Source organism: Vigna angularis, chromosome 7, assembly GCF_016808095.1.
Source record: "Vigna angularis cultivar LongXiaoDou No.4 chromosome 7, ASM1680809v1, whole genome shotgun sequence".
In the NCBI taxonomy this organism is placed as follows: Eukaryota; Viridiplantae; Streptophyta; class Magnoliopsida; order Fabales; family Fabaceae; genus Vigna; species Vigna angularis.
In genome coordinates, this window is record NC_068976.1 from 19,834,890 (window position 1) to 19,853,299 (window position 18,410).

The 18,410-nt window shown below is 34.1% G+C and overlaps 2 protein-coding genes across 5 annotated transcripts; both read left to right on the forward strand.

Moving 5' to 3' along the window:
- The first annotated feature begins 210 nt into the window (after window positions 1–210).
- On the forward strand, window positions 211–3,664 carry LOC108336240 (putative BPI/LBP family protein At1g04970). Its single transcript, XM_017572620.2, has 6 exons — window positions 211–795; window positions 1,259–1,398; window positions 1,758–2,112; window positions 2,223–2,471; window positions 2,617–2,742; window positions 3,179–3,664. The coding sequence occupies exons 1-6, from the start codon at window positions 385–387 to the stop codon at window positions 3,380–3,382; spliced, it is 1,485 nt and encodes a 494-aa protein (XP_017428109.1). The 5' UTR covers window positions 211–384; the 3' UTR covers window positions 3,383–3,664.
- Window positions 3,665–4,532: 868 nt separating this feature from the next.
- LOC108338370 (uncharacterized) lies at window positions 4,533–13,203 on the forward strand. 4 transcript variants are annotated; one of them, XR_001833034.2, is made up of 8 exons: window positions 4,539–5,320; window positions 6,119–6,494; window positions 7,067–8,448; window positions 8,674–8,787; window positions 9,108–9,262; window positions 11,618–11,715; window positions 11,804–11,860; window positions 12,802–13,203. XR_001833034.2 is itself a non-coding variant. In XM_017575209.2 (7 exons), exons 1-6 carry the CDS (start codon window positions 4,922–4,924, stop codon window positions 11,664–11,666), a joined length of 2,475 nt encoding a protein of 824 aa, XP_017430698.1. In that variant the 5' UTR covers window positions 4,539–4,921; the 3' UTR covers window positions 11,667–11,715; window positions 12,682–13,203. The 4 variants fall into 4 exon arrangements, 3 of the variants coding, with proteins under 3 accessions (XP_052735968.1, XP_017430698.1, XP_017430697.1); XM_017575209.2 differs by lacking the exon at window positions 11,804–11,860 and having other exon boundaries at window positions 12,682–13,203; XM_017575208.2 differs by lacking the exon at window positions 11,804–11,860 and having other exon boundaries at window positions 4,540–5,320.
- Window positions 13,204–18,410: the final 5,207 nt, after the last annotated feature.

Genomic DNA, 18,410 nt, shown 5'->3' on the forward strand with positions numbered 1-18,410 from the left:
ATTGTTGTGCCAGCTCCATGTCAACTTATTAACAACAATAATAATTAATCAATCTGAGCTAAACTCCGAAACAATAACTTCTGATACATCTCCCTTCACAGTTGCTGTTCCTGGTCGTTGATTTCACCAACTCGGCTCCTATCCAATACAATATTGTAATTCATTATTATCCGAAAGATAAAATAGTAAGAAAAGCTATGACGTTTTTCCTTAGTTTTTCATCAAATGGGTGTGTTTCAAGATTTCATTTTTCACTGGATAAACATGAAAAATTAACCTTGATCTTGTCAAAACTTGTTTTCTGAAGTCAAGGTTAAACAACTTGGGTTGCATAATGATATTGGCTTGATCGATCCCTCAGAAGGCTCCAACTGCAAAATTGGAATGACATCCTCAACCTGTTTCCTTCTTTTATTCCTTCTGCTCCTTTCATCCTCCACGAGTGGTGTTCAACATCATGAAGAGGGTTTCATCTCTATCACCATATCTGATAAGGGTCTCGATTTTGCCAAGGATATTCTGATAGACCAAGCTGTTGACTCTATTACTCTGTCTCAATTGCCAGATATTGAGGAGACTGTTCAAGTCCCTCTTGTTGGAAAAGCCAGAGTTGTTCTTTCTGAAATCACTATCAATGATATCCAAGTAAATTCTTCATCTGTTAATACAGGAGAAACAGGCATTGCTGTTGTTGTTTCAGGTGCCACAGCTAACTTGAGTTTGAAGTGGAGGTACTCTGCCAGCAGTTGGTTAGTCCCAATTGGAATTTCTGATAGTGGAACTGCAACTGCAAAGGTCTGAATCCAGATTCCAGAATATTATTCTCTCTTTATCTTGGAGTACTTTGTATACACACTGGCCGAGTAAAGTGTTACCGAATTACAAATTGTTAGGGTTGACTTCTAGCCATTTTAAAATTTATATTAACCATGGTTTCTAATTGGTTGACTGTGTAAAATTAAACTCTTTTCCTTTTTTTCTGGAGTTGCACCAATTTGTTTCACGGCTTATAATTTGCTTTATAGCAATCTGCTCTAACTAAGAAAGTTTGATCTTGAACTAACCTGAAGTTGGTTATTCTGATGAGAATCGGTTCGGCTGGCTGTGGTTATGGCTGAAATTTCATTCACAAGACATGTGTTTCAGTGTCTGATAGCCTAAAACCTTTGTCAGTGATGCACTTTTTTCGCAAATAATTTTGTTTGTACTGCTTAATCTGTTATATTCCTCATTCTGTTGTGCTGTGCTATGTTGGAAGGTTAATGATTTGCAAGTTGGACTTACTGTGAATTTAACGAATCAAGAAGGAACTCTTAAGCTGCTTCTCCTGGATTCTGGATGCCATGTTAGAGATTTATCCATAAAGTTACATGGTGGAGCAGCTTGGCTTTACCAAGTGTAAGGAACCTTCTTAAGCAATGATTTTTATTACTACAAACTCTTAAACATGCTCTATTAGAGTTATCTTCCTCCATTGCTGATTTAGGCTTCACAATTCCATAGGGAGGCTTTGGCTAATAACTATATAACCCTTATGCTATATTTCAATCTTTAGGGTGGGACATGAAACCGAAAGTGCAGATAACTGTGTTCCATTATCTTGTGCTGCAAAAACTTTTCTAGAGAATATAAAGCTAATTTTCTGATATCCTCCTGAATTGTTGTCTCTTCTAAAGAACCGAAGCTTGGCTCGTATCTAGACCCTAATATGTATACTATTTGATGATATCATGCCAATAATTTCTATCTTCTTGCAGGCTAGTAGATGCTTTTGCAGGAAGTATAGCATCTGGAGTTGAAGAGGCAGTTTCTGATCAAATAAATGAGGGGATATCAACTCTTGATGTTTTGTTACAATCTCTTCCAAAGACTTACCCAATAGACGAAACAGCTGCTCTAAATGTTTCTTTCGTGAACAATCCTGAACTAAGTGATTCTGCTATTGAATTAGAAATTAATGGTTTATTCATAGGAAGGAATGAAATTTTGTCACCTCAAGGTTACCACAGAGGTTCAGACGTTTCTGTTTCCCGTGCCAACCCTTCGCCAAAGATGATAACAATTTCATTACATGAAAATGTTTTCAAATCCGGTTCCTTGGTTTACTTCACTGTAAGTTTCTGAAATCTTCTACTTCTTTTATTTTTGGCTGTGTCCAATAAATGGATATTATAAACTGACATATAGTTTTGATGGTTTATGTTGTTCTTGTGCTCACTCAGGCAGATACTTTGAAATGGACTGTTGATGAACTGCCTGATCAGAACCTTCTGAACACTGCTGAATGGAGATTCCTTATTCCTCAGTTATACAAGCAATATCCAAACGATGACATGAATCTTGATGTCTTTGTGTCTTCTCCACCGGATATACAAGTGACAAACAAAGATGTTGGTGTCCAAATTTCCATAGATATAATACTTAATGTTCTGGAAGCTGGTGAAGTCGTACCTGTTGCATGCATCTCGGTGGTAAGCTTAATGAAAACCAATACTAAGTGCAGAGTTTAAAATTTTATGATTGTTACACTGTTTAAGCAGGCATCCCTCATAAATAATATACTGCTTCTACATTGTATTATCTAACATTGTCCCTTAACTTTGGTTATTGGTACAGGATTTTAGTGCATCCTGTGCTGCGGAGATCATAGGAAACAATCTTGCTGGTTGGCTTAAATTGAAAAAGTTTTCGACATACTTGAAATGGAGTAAAATAGGGAAACTGCACGTGAATCTGATTCAGGTAAATTGGAATGTATATATTAATCTTCTCAGCTTGTAGATTTGTACTTTGACGTGAAATTGGATGAAATTGTACAACAAAAAAATGCCTTATCCCACTTATCAGCTACATGGGTTACAAGCTGCCTTTTGACTCTGTTAAAAGATTAAAACATTTAAGATCTTATTAATCTTGAGATCCTTTTAACAATTTTCTCCAATGCCCTTCTTGATCTCCTCTCTTTTTGATAGGTAATAGGTCTCAAAACCTTGCAACCTATACTTGTAGTTAGGCTTCTAGTGGCCCTTTTGCATTTGTTGAAACCACCTCAACTTCTAATCAGATGAAATTTAACTCCAATTTCTATTTTGGCATATATATGATTGTTAAACCTTAGATATTTTATATCAAGGTTATTGTTATGAATCTTACTCTATAACTGTGTAAACATTTGCAGTCAGTGACATCAGCTGTCCTCAAAACCGTTCTCATACCATACCTGAACTCACAGTTAGTGAGGGGAATTCCACTGCCAATTCTTAATGATTTTGCTCTTGAGAATGCTCGTATATTGTATGCTCCCCCATGGATTACTGTGTCCAGTGATGTTTCTTTCTTCGGACAATATCATCACAAGCATCTACCAGCTTATGTATCATAAACAAGTTCTCAGATATTTGTCTGCTTGTGTTCCAAGTGGCAATAAGGTAATGAGAAACTGGTCAAGATGGCAGTGAAGAGTGAATCTCATGAACAAACATGCATGCAGGTCCATTACTCATCTTCTGGTATTTTATGTGTTCCATCACTGGTGTAGCTGATTTTACCTTTGTAAATCATTCTGTCCTTACGATCACTTGAAAAAGATTGCTCTTTATGTGTAAACGTGTGAAAATAATGCTAACTTTTTGTTCGTATATTTCATTCACAGATCTTCAGTTCATTCTTGACTGATATTCTTCACCTTTATCAAGAGCAGAATATGTTCATCCTAAACTCACCTATCCATAGTTATTGTCACTAATTTTAACTAGATCTTAGTTTGTCATTTCTAGTTCAAACTAATTAAGTTGCAAGTTGACTCAAACCCCTACCTATTGCTAAGTATCATAGTATACATGGATTATAACGTAACACGTATTGACTTCTACAAAAAGGAACAGATTTTAGAATTTCAGTTCCATGGACCAACCTTATTTACATAACCTTGTGGGATTTTTCAATGATAAAATGGACTACAATAATGATTTGATTAATTTTAGTAGATGTATTTGACATAAGAAATTATCTCTGCCAACTTGTTTCTATCACTATTTATTAATTAAATTTTATTTTTTTAAAAGATATTAATAAGGTTATAAAATAATCCTTAATCTCGATTTAAATTATTTTTTATATATCGAAAATAACGTTTTTCTTTTCGAGAAAAGTTTAAATTATTTTTTGAGTCTTTGAGTTTTTCAGTGAATCTTATTTTGATCTTTTTCAAATTAAAAAAAAAACAATTCTTTAAGAAAAACAAATGATTTTGGTCCTTAAGTATTAAATTTGAGGGACTGTCTTTTTAAAATGCTTTTAAAACTCGTTAAGTTTAGTGTTGAGAGGCCCAAATCATATTATTAAATATTTGAAGGACTAAATATTTTTTTGAAGATATTTCAGGAACTAATTTTGTTTAAAAGAAAATATCTATCTATCATAAATTCTAGTTATTATGTAATAATAAACCTTTATCCAATACAATGTAAAATACACATTAAAAAAATGTGGAAGGTAGAAACTCGGTGAGTCGTGTACGAGTTGAGGGGAGGAGATAAAATATAAATAGAAAATTAATATGATTATTATTTGTTTTGTAATTGGCGAAAACCCCTTTGTATTCAGCGTGGGCGTCTATCTCTCTCTTTCTCTCTCTAGGGATCGCTCTGGTGAGCAATTGAACTCAACTCGTTCTCTTTCTCTCAACATAACTCACTACTATTAACCCCATCCCACCCAATACACTTCAATACCTAATTACTCGCACGCGCAACGCAAACCCAAACCTCGCCTTCATCTCTCTCAACACACTTACCCGCCAAAATTTTAATTAGCCTTAGCCCCCTCCAATTCAAACCTCTCTTCTCTTTTCTTCTATTCTATTCTCTCTCTCTCTCTCTCTCCTCTCCTCTCTCCCCTCTCTCTCTAGGGTTTCCCTCCCATGGAGACGGAGGAGGAGCTCGTCCCCGATCCCAAACCGGAGGAACAGACCTTGCCGCTTCAGAACGGGGACTCTGACCAGCGCTGCGCCAAGAAGCCCAAGGTTGACGAGGACGCCGAATTGAAGAGAGTGGCCGAGATTGTTCTCGTTCTCTCCACCATGGCCTCCGTGCGTGCGGGGAGGAAGCCCTCCGACGCTGAGGTCGAGCTCATGAGAGAGGCGCGCGCTAAGCTCGCCAGCCTCTGCCAGGGTTTGGCTCCCAAGGATATTGTAGCCAGGGAAGCAATTGGAACCGTTATCGAGGATCTCGGATTGCACTCCAAGCTTAAGGACCAGAGGCTAGGGTTTCGAACTCCCAAGATGTCTATTGCCGAGAGGTATTCACATGCTAAGTGGAAGGTAACTGCCAACCCTCTCTCTCTGCTCAATTTACTTCCGTTACGTTTTAAATTGTTTGTCATTTAGCGAAATTGTGTGTTGAAACTTTGTATGGCAGAATAACCGAGTGAAGTTTAAAAGTCACGTGTGTGTGTCTTGGTTGTTTTGGATAATTATTCTTGCGAAAACTAGTTATGAAAGTAACATTACGTTTATCGTTGTGGTTGTGAATTGTGTCTTGGTTAGGAAAATGAGGATAACAGCGTGTTTGGATATGCATCCTGTCCGTTTAATTTAGAAGAAAAAATATATAGCTTCTGCTAGCGTATTTGGAAGCTTGTTGAAAAGGAAGAAGACACGCTTGGGGTTCGAAAGCTATGACTATTAGGTTTTTGATGTCACATTCAAGATATTCAAGATATGGGGACTCAACATGGTTTTGTATCAATATTGTTGTGAAAAATAAGCATAACGAACATAATGGAACACACTAAGAATTTCATGTTCACAGTCCTGTGAAATTCACCTGATACTTTTTTCAAATTTTGTATTTCTTAGTGGAGGAATCTTTGGGCAGATTATTGTGTACTAATGCACTTAGGCCTGGTTAGTACTGGGTTATTTTTCAGTTAATTTTCTGTTGCCGAGCCTTTCATTGTGTTTGTTGAAATTTTGGACACTGTATACGACAAGTATTTTCTTTTTCATGTGCTCAAGAGATTTTTTGACTTATAGTGTGTATGCTAAGAATGGCACTCTGCATTTCTTTTGATTAGATTTTTGCTTGTTTTGTCTTTGTTTTTCCATTTTGGTTCCTAGATGGAGGAAGCAAAGAAATTTTCTGCACCTTCTACAACACATACATCTCAACCCTTACAATCAAACATTGGTGGACCTGTTGACAATCGTGTGCCATCACATATTCGAATGTTCCCTTCTGATAAACCAAGCCAGCCAGCAATCCCTTCTATGGGTAGCGTAGTATCTATTCCTCCCCATGTTTCTGCAGGATCTTCTGCAGTATTGCAATACCAGTCAACTGGCAATGAAGTAAGACCACCTGTGGTTTCTGGTGTGATGCCTAGCGGTCACTTGGGGAGAAATTCATCTTCCTTAGTATTGCCTAAAGCTGAACATCCACCGTTCAAAGTTGATGGAGGATCAAATGGGTCTTCTTATTTGCTACAAGTCCAAGGTATATTCTTCTGAAGCTCCTTACTGGATCCAAATTTCAAGGACTGGTTGAGTTACATTTACGATTGGTGAATGACAATGACAGATATTGCAATATGTTTTCATTCTATAATAGATGCAATACATTGGACATTTAGATTTTTTACTGGGAAGCAATAAAATACTGTAGTTTTATGGTTATATATTTACTGGAGTTTGTTCGTTTTAAATCACGGAGCGATGCATGGCGAAGCCTGAAAGTTGACTGAATTGGTGTATATCTTGGTGAATGTCTATTTTGAGTTGATTGAATGGATATAACCTACAAGCATATGTTGTTTCTGTTTCCTTGTTTTTGAAGACTGAAATTGAATTTCCTTCATTTCTACTTTTTTCCATTTAAATCTTTATTATTTGTTGGTAACTTGTGAAAAGCTGGCATTAAGGTTTTAAGTTATTTTTAGTTTTTGCTATTTTTTTCTTAGCTTGCTGGTAGTGTATTGTGTCTCTATAATGTGCACAGAAGTGTATCTTATAGTATTTTAGCCATGAAACTGAAGCTGGGAGCTGAATGTTATGGTTTTTAAATTGTAGCAAATTCATCAGCAAACCAACCTTTGGTGAATGCTCCAGCATGGTCTATACCGACTCAGGCTGCTTCAATAGCAAGAACTCCATCAGAAAACAAGGTGCCTGCTACTACCTCTGTGAAGGTTGAAGGAACATCGGACATAACTGTATCAAGGGCAGGGCCTCAAATAACAACAGACCCGAGCTTTAGACCATTTATAACTCCAACAGCTTCTGTAAATTTGTCTACTGTGCACCAGCCTTTGCAGGCCACGAACATTGTTCAGCCTCCTTTGATTCCCAGTCACACTGATATTGCAAAGGTTGTCCAGAAAGTGTTACAACCAAAGCTTCCCAGCCATCCCACTTGGATTCCTCCATCAAGGGATTATATGAATAAGGCTTTGACATGTCAGATGTGTGAGCTCAGTGTTCAGGAGGTTGATACTGTGCTTCTTTGTGATGCTTGTGAAAAGGGATTTCACTTGAAGTGTCTGCAGCCCTCGGTCTTGAGAGGAATTCATAACAGAGTGGATTGGCACTGTATGAGGTGCTTGAGTTTAAGTGGTGGAAAGCCTTTGCCACCAAAGTATGGTCGTGTCATGAGATCGTCAAGCACACCACCAAAATTGCCCTCTAATATTGGTGGTATTCAAGCTTGTTCTGAGAATAAAGCAGAGAACATAGAACCAAAGGTCCTGCAGATGGTAACAAATGGGAGCACTGTTCCAATGGTTGCCGGTGGCAATCACAATGTTGAGGTGCAATGTTACTCAAAGTTCGCTGATACCAAAGGTATACAAGGGATTGGCATTTCATCCAGTATTGAAGCTATTGATAAGAAGCCTGATCCAAACAACTCTATGAAATCTCTTAGTGCAGCCTCTAGTCCTTCTATTGGCATGCTAGGTGAATGCTCTACCAAACAAATAAATTCTAAGGTTTTGACCAGTAAAGAGACTTCAGAATGTGAGTCTCTTCCTAAATTATCTGAGCCAGCTAAATGTGAAAGTATGCAATCATCTCAAAATTTTCAAGTGGAACAGACAATGTCAAAAGACAATGCTGAAGTATCACCAGATAAACACATTGATAGTAATATTATGAATAATAATCAAAAGGACTCTCTTGAAGGGGAAAATTTAACTTATGATATCAAGCGTGATGACAAAGATGCTGCACTTGCAAACATTGTTGGAATTTCTGGACCTAATACTGAAGGTAGACAGAACTCAGCATTATCATCAGATGGTTCACATGCTGTAGAATGGATTGGTGATGTAGTACAACTCGTAGATGAAAAGATTTTTTACCAATCTTGTTGTGTTGATGGAGTAACGTATAGGCTACAGGGTCATGCTCTTTTTCCTACCAGCAATGGAAAACTAGCTCCTTCTAAACTCCAGGCAAGCAAATTATCACTATTTCCTTCCATTATATGCCAGCCATAGATTATACCAAACCTAAAGGATTTTACCTGAAAAATTAAGTAGATATGAATACCACAAACGTTTTAGAGTACTTCCCTGTTTCTTGTGTTTTGATTGATTTGAACCCTTCTGTAAACAAAATAAAATTTTTATAAATATTTAGAACTTTAACAAAGAAGTTTATTCCATTTTTATTTTCAGTCTATGTGGGAAGATTGCAAAACTGGGTTAAAGTGGGTAAAGGTAACAAAGTGCTACTTTCCTGATGATTTGCCAGGGAATATTGGTCATCCGTGTATATCTGAAGTCAATGAGGTACTTTTTTTACACATACCTACTTACATCTTTATATATGAAATTATAATTAGATATTTTTTCTTAGATCAATATAAATGCATTCATGCCGGTGTTAAGGCTTGTCATTGGTATGTTAAGTATGTCTTTTATATATTTTACCTAAACCTACACTGGCTTTTGCATGCACTTATCGGTTTAAACTTGTAACCTGTAAAGTTAATTAATATTTTGTTTGATATTGCAATCAATGATAATTCTCCACATCCTGGACATTCTTCACCATTCTTAATCATGTATTGTGTGGATATTTTCTTATAGATATGTTTTCTTTGTTGAAGGTTTATGAATCTAATAGTGATAGAACTGAAATGGCTAGCTCTATTCAAGGTCCATGTGAAGTACTCCCGTCTGATAAATTTAAACAAGAAAATGACAGGCGATGCCAGTTAGGAATTGAGGAAAGTACTAGAATACAGCCCATTTTCCTTTGCAGGTTTGTTTCTTTAAAATTTATCCATCATTCTAGTGTGTTTTCATTTCATTTTGTTTTACTATATGCCTGTTCCATTCATATTATACAATTTTCGTATTTGTAAAGTAACCATCAAATATAAAATATGAAGTCAATTTATCATTTTCTTGGTAGAAAATTGTAGAAAACAGGGAAATGAGAAATAGAGGTGATTTAATTATCGTTTAGACTTGCCATAGATGGTGAAAAATTGAAAACTGAAACCCATTTTCATGCTGCTTGCGGACATACCTGAGCATTAAGAATGTGCTGTGTTTTTCTACTATATATTCGTTCCAATTTTTATATAACATAGATTGACACTATTAATTCTAGTTTATTTCAATTAATGAATTTTTGGCTCATAGAAAAAAACATGAACGCAAATGGTTAATGTTTGGTAATTACTTTTCCTGGGAAAAAAATGAATGTCAGACAGTATAATTGTTATTGAACCTGGAAGGATATCTTAAACAAGAACTTTCATGCATGCGATGGAGACAAACTACCTACATTTTCATGGAAAAACCCTTGTGATCTCATCACATTGGACTACCACAGCGTGTATGCGGTGAGAGTAAAGGCCATAGTAATCAATCTATTGCCAACCCCAAATACATTATAGTGGGATAACACATTGTGGAATGGCCACTATTTCAAATATATTTGTATGCATAAATATAATCTTTACTTATAAATAATATCTTATATAAAGGTGAAAAGTGCTATAGGGGGAAGGAAACAGTATATCTTACAGCTTTAAACATTCTGAGTGATTAAAAGATGGATGGAAACAGAAGAAGCTTGCCGGAAAACAGTAACAGGAAGTCTAAGACTGACAAAATATTGGGAAGAGAGAAGATGTAATTCCGTCGCTAGACATCTCTGGTGGGATGGGCGGGCAAAAGATGGGATGTCTTTAGAAATTCCTGCTGAAGAGGTGGGGTTAGTTTTGTCTACAATTATCATTTCTACCCTGACTCCCCCACTAAAACAGTGGAGGGGCAAAATTAGATTTTTGAAACTCATCATTATTGCTGTGGTTGTGGGAAAAAGCTGTCAATTCGGCTGTCAGCTGTGACACCCCAAAATGCCACTCTATGATGTGGCTGCAGCGCCCAGCGACCTCTCTGTGGTACTGTTGCACTCTATTAATTACTTTGGTAACAGGTGGAGTGTGGACAAGACAGAAGAGCAGCCTGCTCTGTACTTAAAGTCGCTGGAGAAGTGGTCGTCTCTTCTCTGGTGAGAGGTGAGTAGGCAAGAGAAAAGGATGTCTTGGGAGAAGAGAATGGAGGAGGGTATTGGCGACAATGCTGCTGAATTCGGGGGTGGACAGGGTAGTCTTATGTAATGTCTTTTTCAACCAAAATACCCCCTCTCTCTAATCGACGCTAGTGCTGGGGAAAAATTGGATTTTTGAAACCCATTCCAATCATGCTGTTATTGCGTGTGAAAAGCTTGCAATTTGGCCGCGACCCCAAAAGTGCCATGCAGTGATGTTGCTAGTGTTATCAATTGTGGAAAAGTAATCCGCCATTTCATGTGTTTCCAAATTGTGGAAGTCACCTGTGGTTGAAAGATATGATATATGTACGTATGTATGTATGAAAAATCAAATTGTATTCAAATGGAAATGAAATGCGTTAATATTAACTCAAAAGTTCAATTGGTTGGAGATTTGCCAAAGATGACAAGACGATGCTGCAGCCATGACTAGCAGCTGCACTTGTGGATGGAATTAAGATCATGGATCCAAGGAATTTTTCAATAGCACTATTGTGCCACTATACTGTTATTTAGAGATACTGGATGTCACTGTAGTGCCCCGTGGCTGCTCTCTGTTGCCATTGGACATTATTAATTGCCTTGGTAACAGCCACTTTTGATAACAATAGCCTTACCTACTCATCTTGAATACCCATTACAAGGCCGTATTTGGCATATAGGCTAACTTTTATTTGGCATTCAATTAATCCATGTTTTACCAAATATTATGTGGATATGGTCACCTATTTAGGATTAAAATTCTAATTCGAAGTTCGGATGAAATTTATTCATTAGTTTGGAAGGAAAATGAATGCTGTTCTATTTGCATTTCTGGTCCTTTTTTATTGCATGGTGTATGTGTTTTAGATGCTTGACTTCTGGTTTTGAATTCAAATTTTAAACGTTGGGACTAGCAGTGAAACTATTATACTGTCCTCATATATCGGGCTTGTTAATCAATCTGGACAAAATCTGAATAAAATCAGTGTTGAGATTTTTGCCTTTTAGATTTTATTTTTCTGGTTTTTTTGTTTTGAGGTGTCTTAAGTGATTTGGCTTGTTTCGCAGGTGGTTTTATGATGAATTCAAAAAGTTATTTCAACCTGTAATCAGTTGATAATGTCATGAACATATATGTTCCATGATTCGTACACTGCAATTTTGTGGTGAGTATTTGATCCATTATCTGTCCAAATTGTTGGCTTAAACTTTGTTTGTTCTAATGTATATTTATTTGCCTTTAAAATAAATCAGGTGCCATTTTAAAATCTTAGGACCCTTGGATATTGGGGGTTATATTCCTGAATTCAGGTTGAATTTACTTCTTGAGCTTGGTCTTGCATACCTGATAGTTTCTCCCATTTAAAAAATAATGCTGAAAAAATTCATAGAATCTAAATTGGTTAATGTAATTAATTGATGGAACAACAAAAAAGGGAAATTTATTGGAAATTTGGGATAACAACCGTAATAAGAAAATAGGATTTTCGAGTAGTTTCAAACTGAAATTAGCCAATATTAGTGGTAGTAGAATGTGTTAGAAGGTGTAAAGTACAAAATGTGTTGGTGATACCCTTCCATGAAGAGAACCAGATTAATTTTCAATGCGAATTGGCTTTGGTAAAATAATCTGTCGGTCATTGATTTCTTGTTCGCTTTTATTAAAATCCCACAAGGGTTACTTTTCATAATGTATGTTCGGTAGTAAGAAGAATGTAACATACTTATTAGCACATTTGGTCTTTCTTTTGTAATCAGAATTTAAATTTGGTCTTTCTATTGTCATCAGAATTTAAATTTGGTCTTTCTATTGTCATCAGAATTTAAATTTGGTCTTCCCATTTTTTTATCCAATTTGATTTCCACTATTTTAATTGGGCTAATTAAATTGGCATCTAATATTTGATAAAAAAAAATGTCAGTATGGATATGCTGACATGACATTTTACGATACTGTCACATTAATATATATGTTTAATATTGGACGTTATCTTAATGAATGAGCAAATATTATGCAATCATCATGCTTTACTTACCTTCCCGTTGAGTCAAATTAGATTTATTTGCAATCAAACCGTAATTTTTAAATACACTATTATTGGTTAAAATTTATTACGTCTTGTGAAATGTAGGTTCTACTTGGGAGCTTTAATAATTTCAACAAAGATAATGTCATATTATTGCACTCCCTTGATTCTCTCCGTCCCAGTTCCCGTGATGATCTTTGACATAGTGCTTTTCATTGGATGCAGGCAGGTGTTTTGGGGGTTTTGGAACGGGGTTTTTCTTGTATCGGTGGGTAATTGAGCATGCATTAATGTTCGTGTGATACCCATTATAAGGCGCATTGCAGCAACTTGCCTCGTCGTACTAGAATGTTCTACCATCTCTGCATGAATTGCATTTGATGTAAAATATGTAGCTGAAGGAAGCTGTGTGGACTGCTTAGTTTTTTTAGCTTTCGCTTTTATAGTTTTTTTCCCGATAGATATTCATTCTGTATAATTCTTTTTCGGGCATTAGGCTCTTTAGGCCCAATAATCACATTATCATCTTTTAATTAGATCAGTGTAGTTTCCTTAGCATGCTGAATTGTAAGATACTTCATCTGTACAAAAGCCATTTCTTCTAAAATGCATAACCATTGGATATCACGTTGGCGAAGGGTGATGATTTTTCTAGCTATCGCCAAGGCGTTCATTCAGGTTCTGCCGGCTGAGCATAGTATTTTGTCATGAGTTTATGTGACATGTTTTATTTCATTCATTAGTTGTTACTGTTGTCTACGACGGTTGTTTTAGTAAACCTAAAATCATTCACTTAAAAAGTAGATGATATTTCTTAATTCACTTCATTTATACTGTTTGGTTCCCTTGCTGGGAATCTCTTCCGCTTGGCAAAAGAGGAGAGGCAAGATATCACCTTTATTCCAGATCATGTTCCATCTTTTTTTCCATTAATGGAGAAAGAGAGACGTGCACAGTAAAATAATGTCTTTGACCTTCCATGAAGGGTACAAATTAAGTACTTCTAGTCTTCTAACAGATCTAATAGTACTAGTAAGTGGGGAAAAGGAGAGGAGTGTCAGAAAAGGAAAGGATGATACAAATAACTAATTGAATTTAGTACTATTCAAACAATTTTTACCTGTAAATGCAATAACTCAAATAACTCAACCCAACTCGCATAATTTCTCCTTCTCAAAATTATGTTAGTCAGCTCTCTATCCAAGCTGATGAACTAACTAGTACCAACAAATATCCTAATAAATAAATACTTCTATTAATAACTACTTAAAAAACATTTTAATATTTTTTATATTTTCTGTATAATCAATAATTTCTATATTTCGATATTGGTTCCACTTCCTATAATAAGAAGTACCAAAAAGGCATCAAAGGGGGAGTATCTCAATAAAATTTCACATAATATTACAATGTATATAAAAATATCGTGTTTATCTCCAACTCCATAAATGTTGATCAGTTTTAGTAGGGTTTCAGATTTTAATTATGAAGAGAAAAATATATGACATTAACTTTAAAGTACATTCATATTGATAAACTAAAAAGATAGTTAGTTGGGATTATTTTATGAATCCATGTAACTAGCATTACCCAGTGAACTAAGTTTGTTAGTAAAGACAAATAATTAATGCCTTCAAGTCGAATGAAAATGTTGAATTCGAGGCACTATGTGTTGCTATGCAAAGTATCAAGAACTTGAAAGTTTAAATTATAACTTGTTTCAATATGATGAACTTGATGAGTATACACCGTCATGTCATGTGAATAGCCTATGCAATTTTATATACTGGATAGGCATGTGGATGCTTACCTCAAATTCTGGCACCATACTACTTATTCTTTCTTCACAGTTTGAACTCACTTAATTGGTGTGAAAAACCACGTAACGTAATTCAAGATTATTAACTTCTACTTTGTTAGCCAATCAGCACTTGCTAGAAAAATGAACGCAATGAATGTTGATATACAAGAAACAGGCAAAGCCTACATATACTACCTAATAAAATGTCCTTTTCTGAAAACAAAAACATATTTTATGTTCTTCTTTGTCGTCACAAACCGCTCTATGGTGCATTTTGCCTGAAAAGTGTGATACCAGTAACTGCCATTCTTCAATAATTCTGGGGTCCTTGTTCCTTTCTAGAGTTACACAAAAAATATATTTTAGATCACTGTTCCTTTAGAATTTCCACATGCATCATGTTGCTTCATTCTTTTAGAAAATATGGCAAAGCTAGATACCTATATGGCTATATGGGGAATGGGAAAAAGAAATTTGATTTTTACATCAAAATTTTATTACATATATTAATTATTGTTCTTATACTTTATCGCTCATTGGATTTTTCAGAATGTGTGTTTTTTTTACCTAACATGTTCTCTTTTTCTCTTTTGTAGTGTGGTAGTAGACCAAACTATAAAATGATGAAATTCATAGTGGACAAAAAGGAGCCAGAAGATTCTGTTCATAGTTTTTGATCAAGCTGTTGTGGTTAATTAACAACAGTAGTTTTGAACATAAATACAAAGATATTACAAGAACCACAAGCTTAACCTAGAATTATAACCACAGATGTTTTTTACAGCAAAAAGAGGTTATTTTATAACAGTATATTTAAGTAGGTATAATTAACTTATTCAACCACATTCTTCTTTTATAGTTAAGCATTTTTATTCTACTTTATTATAAGGGCCACACAAGAAAAACTGTATATGCAGAGAAGGTGTTGCAGAATAATATATATATATGCAAAAGGGAAATAACTACCAACTTTGACCATCCCACCATGTCTTTGACATCTCTCTTAGGGCTAAAAGTCTCCCTTCTCCTTTCTTCAATGACCTTATTTAGTAACTAAAGGTAGCCTCTACAAGCTCATAATTATTTTCATTTCTTAAAAAATGGCTTATCATGATAATTCCTGACCCACTAGTCTAAATAGTTCATTCAAAGTATGAACACCAAAAAGGTTAATTATAAACTTAGATCTTATATATTTTCTGCTTTAACATACACACCAAAAAACTTATCTCTGTTTGAAAGTTTATTAAAAATCTTACCGTTTTATAAGCACAGAAACAAATGAAAATGTATTTCTTATGCAGACAATAAAATGAAAAAAATGGGTCAGTTCATAATGTCTTTTTAACATACCATCAAGTGTAATTTTTCTGTCACGAGAATCAGAAGTGTTAGATTTACCTAAACTGCATTTTTAAATTTATCCAAATGAGAACAAGCCAATAATTTTTAAGCCATTGAGTTGAGAAAGTGAAATCCTATTGAACATGCATTGGAAGATTTGGTAAAACCAACACACACTTACAATATTTTTATAATAACAATTAAAATATGCAGAATAACCAAATGCTGAAAAACCAGTATAAAATGTGCTCTGTGAGCATTATTTACAAATTGCAAGAAGAAAAAGTGGTTTGGTATTATTTAAAGTAAATGGCGTCTATCACGGTGGTTTGAACTTTAAGAAGGAGCTAAAAAGGAAGAGGGGGCCATTAGAACAAAGTCAGATCACAAAGATTCCAAGTTTATGGATTCAGAATAGAGCCTTAAAAATTCTGATATATATACCTTTTTTCACCACCTTTTGGGCGTGTTATGCAGGACTATATGCATATACATACATATACATATATATGGATATGTATATGTGTATGACTTATGCATGTGTATGTGTAAAAAGAGAGTGAAAATCTTCAGATTTGGAGTGTGGAACTTTGATTCTATCTTTTCTTAAATGATCTTAAGAAGCTAAGGCTATAAATATGTATAATATGATAGGTTTGTGTAACCCTACAAAACTGTTAACAGAAAAACAAGTATTGCGACCAATAAACTGATGCACTTAGTTAATTAATTACAATTTGGTAGGGAAAATTTAAAAGTGAGATTGCGTAATTTTACATGCACATGCACTCCTAGGATCATTCAACCTATATGAGAAAATAAGTCTCAAAGCCTAGTCCTATATATCTATATATAGTTCAATAATTAATGAAATTACGAAAAAGTTTTTTTACTTTTATTCTTTACGTTTCCTTTCATTATTGATTGCATTCTACGTGGATGCACATTTTTAAAAAACCAATCTATGTTATAGCTCTACTTGCTCTAGACCACATGGTATAATAAAATGAAATCATGCATGTTAGAGGTCACAAGAGTTCTTTTATTTGGATTATCATATTTGAAGTATTTTATATTTTGTAACTAGAAACTCTATCTTGCTTTTGTTCTTTATTTTTTTTATATCCAAACTTCAAATTAACATTTTTAGAAATAAATTTAAATTCACCACATTTTAGAAATCATGGACTAACATAGAAATATATCGAGTGTCTATAATCAAAATAAATTATGAAAAGTGAAGTAGTAGATATTCAAATATTACAACTTAACCTTACACTTTTAGAAAGAATTTACTTAACCTTACACATATAACATTTTGAAAATAGTCATTACATTTGAAATATCTAATTGGACACTCGTACTTTTTATAAACAAAGGAAAAAAAATATTCTGACACAATATTTTGATACAGACAAATTTGTCATTTTATATTTATTATTTATTTGTTATTTGATAACATATTCTAAACTTAATAAAAAAAATAACACTGTATATTATGTCAAAATATTATCAAAAAAAATCTATACTAACATATCATTGTCCAAAACCAAATTCTCCGCACACAAAAATGACAAAAAAAATTATGGCATATAATGACAACTAAAAATAATGTTAATGGCATGGTGCAGTCCAAATTCCAAACACAAGCATAATGAAAACCTTATTTTTACTATAAAACAAAAGCTAGATATCCAAATTGATACCTAATCATAATAACTACTCCCTCTTGAACGTTATCCACTATTTGTCACCATAACCTTATTAGTTAACTCTTGCATAAGAAATACATACATACATATATATATATATATATATATATATATATATATATATATATATATATATATATATATATATATATAATTAACAAAATAGTTTACTTTTATTGTATTTTATATTAATTGTTATGTTATATATTAAAACAAAAAGGGCGCTAATAATATATATTAACGGAATGGATTAAATGATTTGTGAATATTATATAATAATGTGATTAATCAATCCATGGTTTATTTCCTATATTTTAAAGGAAAACAAAATAACGAAAATAAATGAAAGAAAGGTATAACTTAACAATTAATCTTTCCAAAACCAGGTTAGGAAGATGAAAAATTGTCATTTATTTTAACACACTTTTTCTTTTGACCAATAAAATTCCAGAACATTGCTTCTCTATTTTTTTTATAATTTTTTTTTGTGGTCTTCATTACGCAAGAGAGGAACGCGATTTCACATTAAGATTTAAATGAACTTTATTGACCATATATATGTAAAAAAGGAATTAAAGAGGACACAGATGTCATTCCTTAATTGATTTGTATAATTTGGAAGCAACACTGAATTTTTGGGGTATCTGCTTTGATGTTTCTTGTTGCATTTTTCCCCTTTTAACAACTATTGACCATTTCTAAGGACAATGTGAACTGTGGTTTCTGAAAAGTAATATATTATGCTTTACCAAAAACATTCATTTTTCCCTTTTATTTCAAAAGAGAATGTGAAAACCGTCCATTTTTAGCCACAATTTCAGGGCTTAAAATTTTTTACCCTCAATATAAAACGAAATATAGTCAACACAAAAAGATAAAAAAAAAGTTATAGGAATGTGAAGAAAGTGAATACAACACAAAACAAAAGTAAAGTGAAGCATGGCGGCAATGGTTAATGTATTTGATTATAACACTAC

Coding starts and splice junctions, on each gene's coding strand:
- LOC108338370 (XM_017575209.2), top strand. CDS start 4,922: ATGGAGACGGAGGAGGAGCTCGTCCCCGATCCCAAACCGGAGGAACAG. Junction 5,321..6,118: donor ATTCACATGCTAAGTGGAAG/GTAACTGCCAAC, acceptor TTTGGTTCCTAG/ATGGAGGAAGCAAAGAAATT. Junction 9,263..11,617: donor CAGCCCATTTTCCTTTGCAG/GTTTGTTTCTTT, acceptor CTTGTTTCGCAG/GTGGTTTTATGATGAATTCA.
- LOC108336240 (XM_017572620.2), top strand. CDS start 385: ATGACATCCTCAACCTGTTTCCTTCTTTTATTCCTTCTGCTCCTTTCA. Junction 1,399..1,757: donor GCAGCTTGGCTTTACCAAGT/GTAAGGAACCTT, acceptor ATCTTCTTGCAG/GCTAGTAGATGCTTTTGCAG. Junction 2,743..3,178: donor TGCACGTGAATCTGATTCAG/GTAAATTGGAAT, acceptor AAACATTTGCAG/TCAGTGACATCAGCTGTCCT.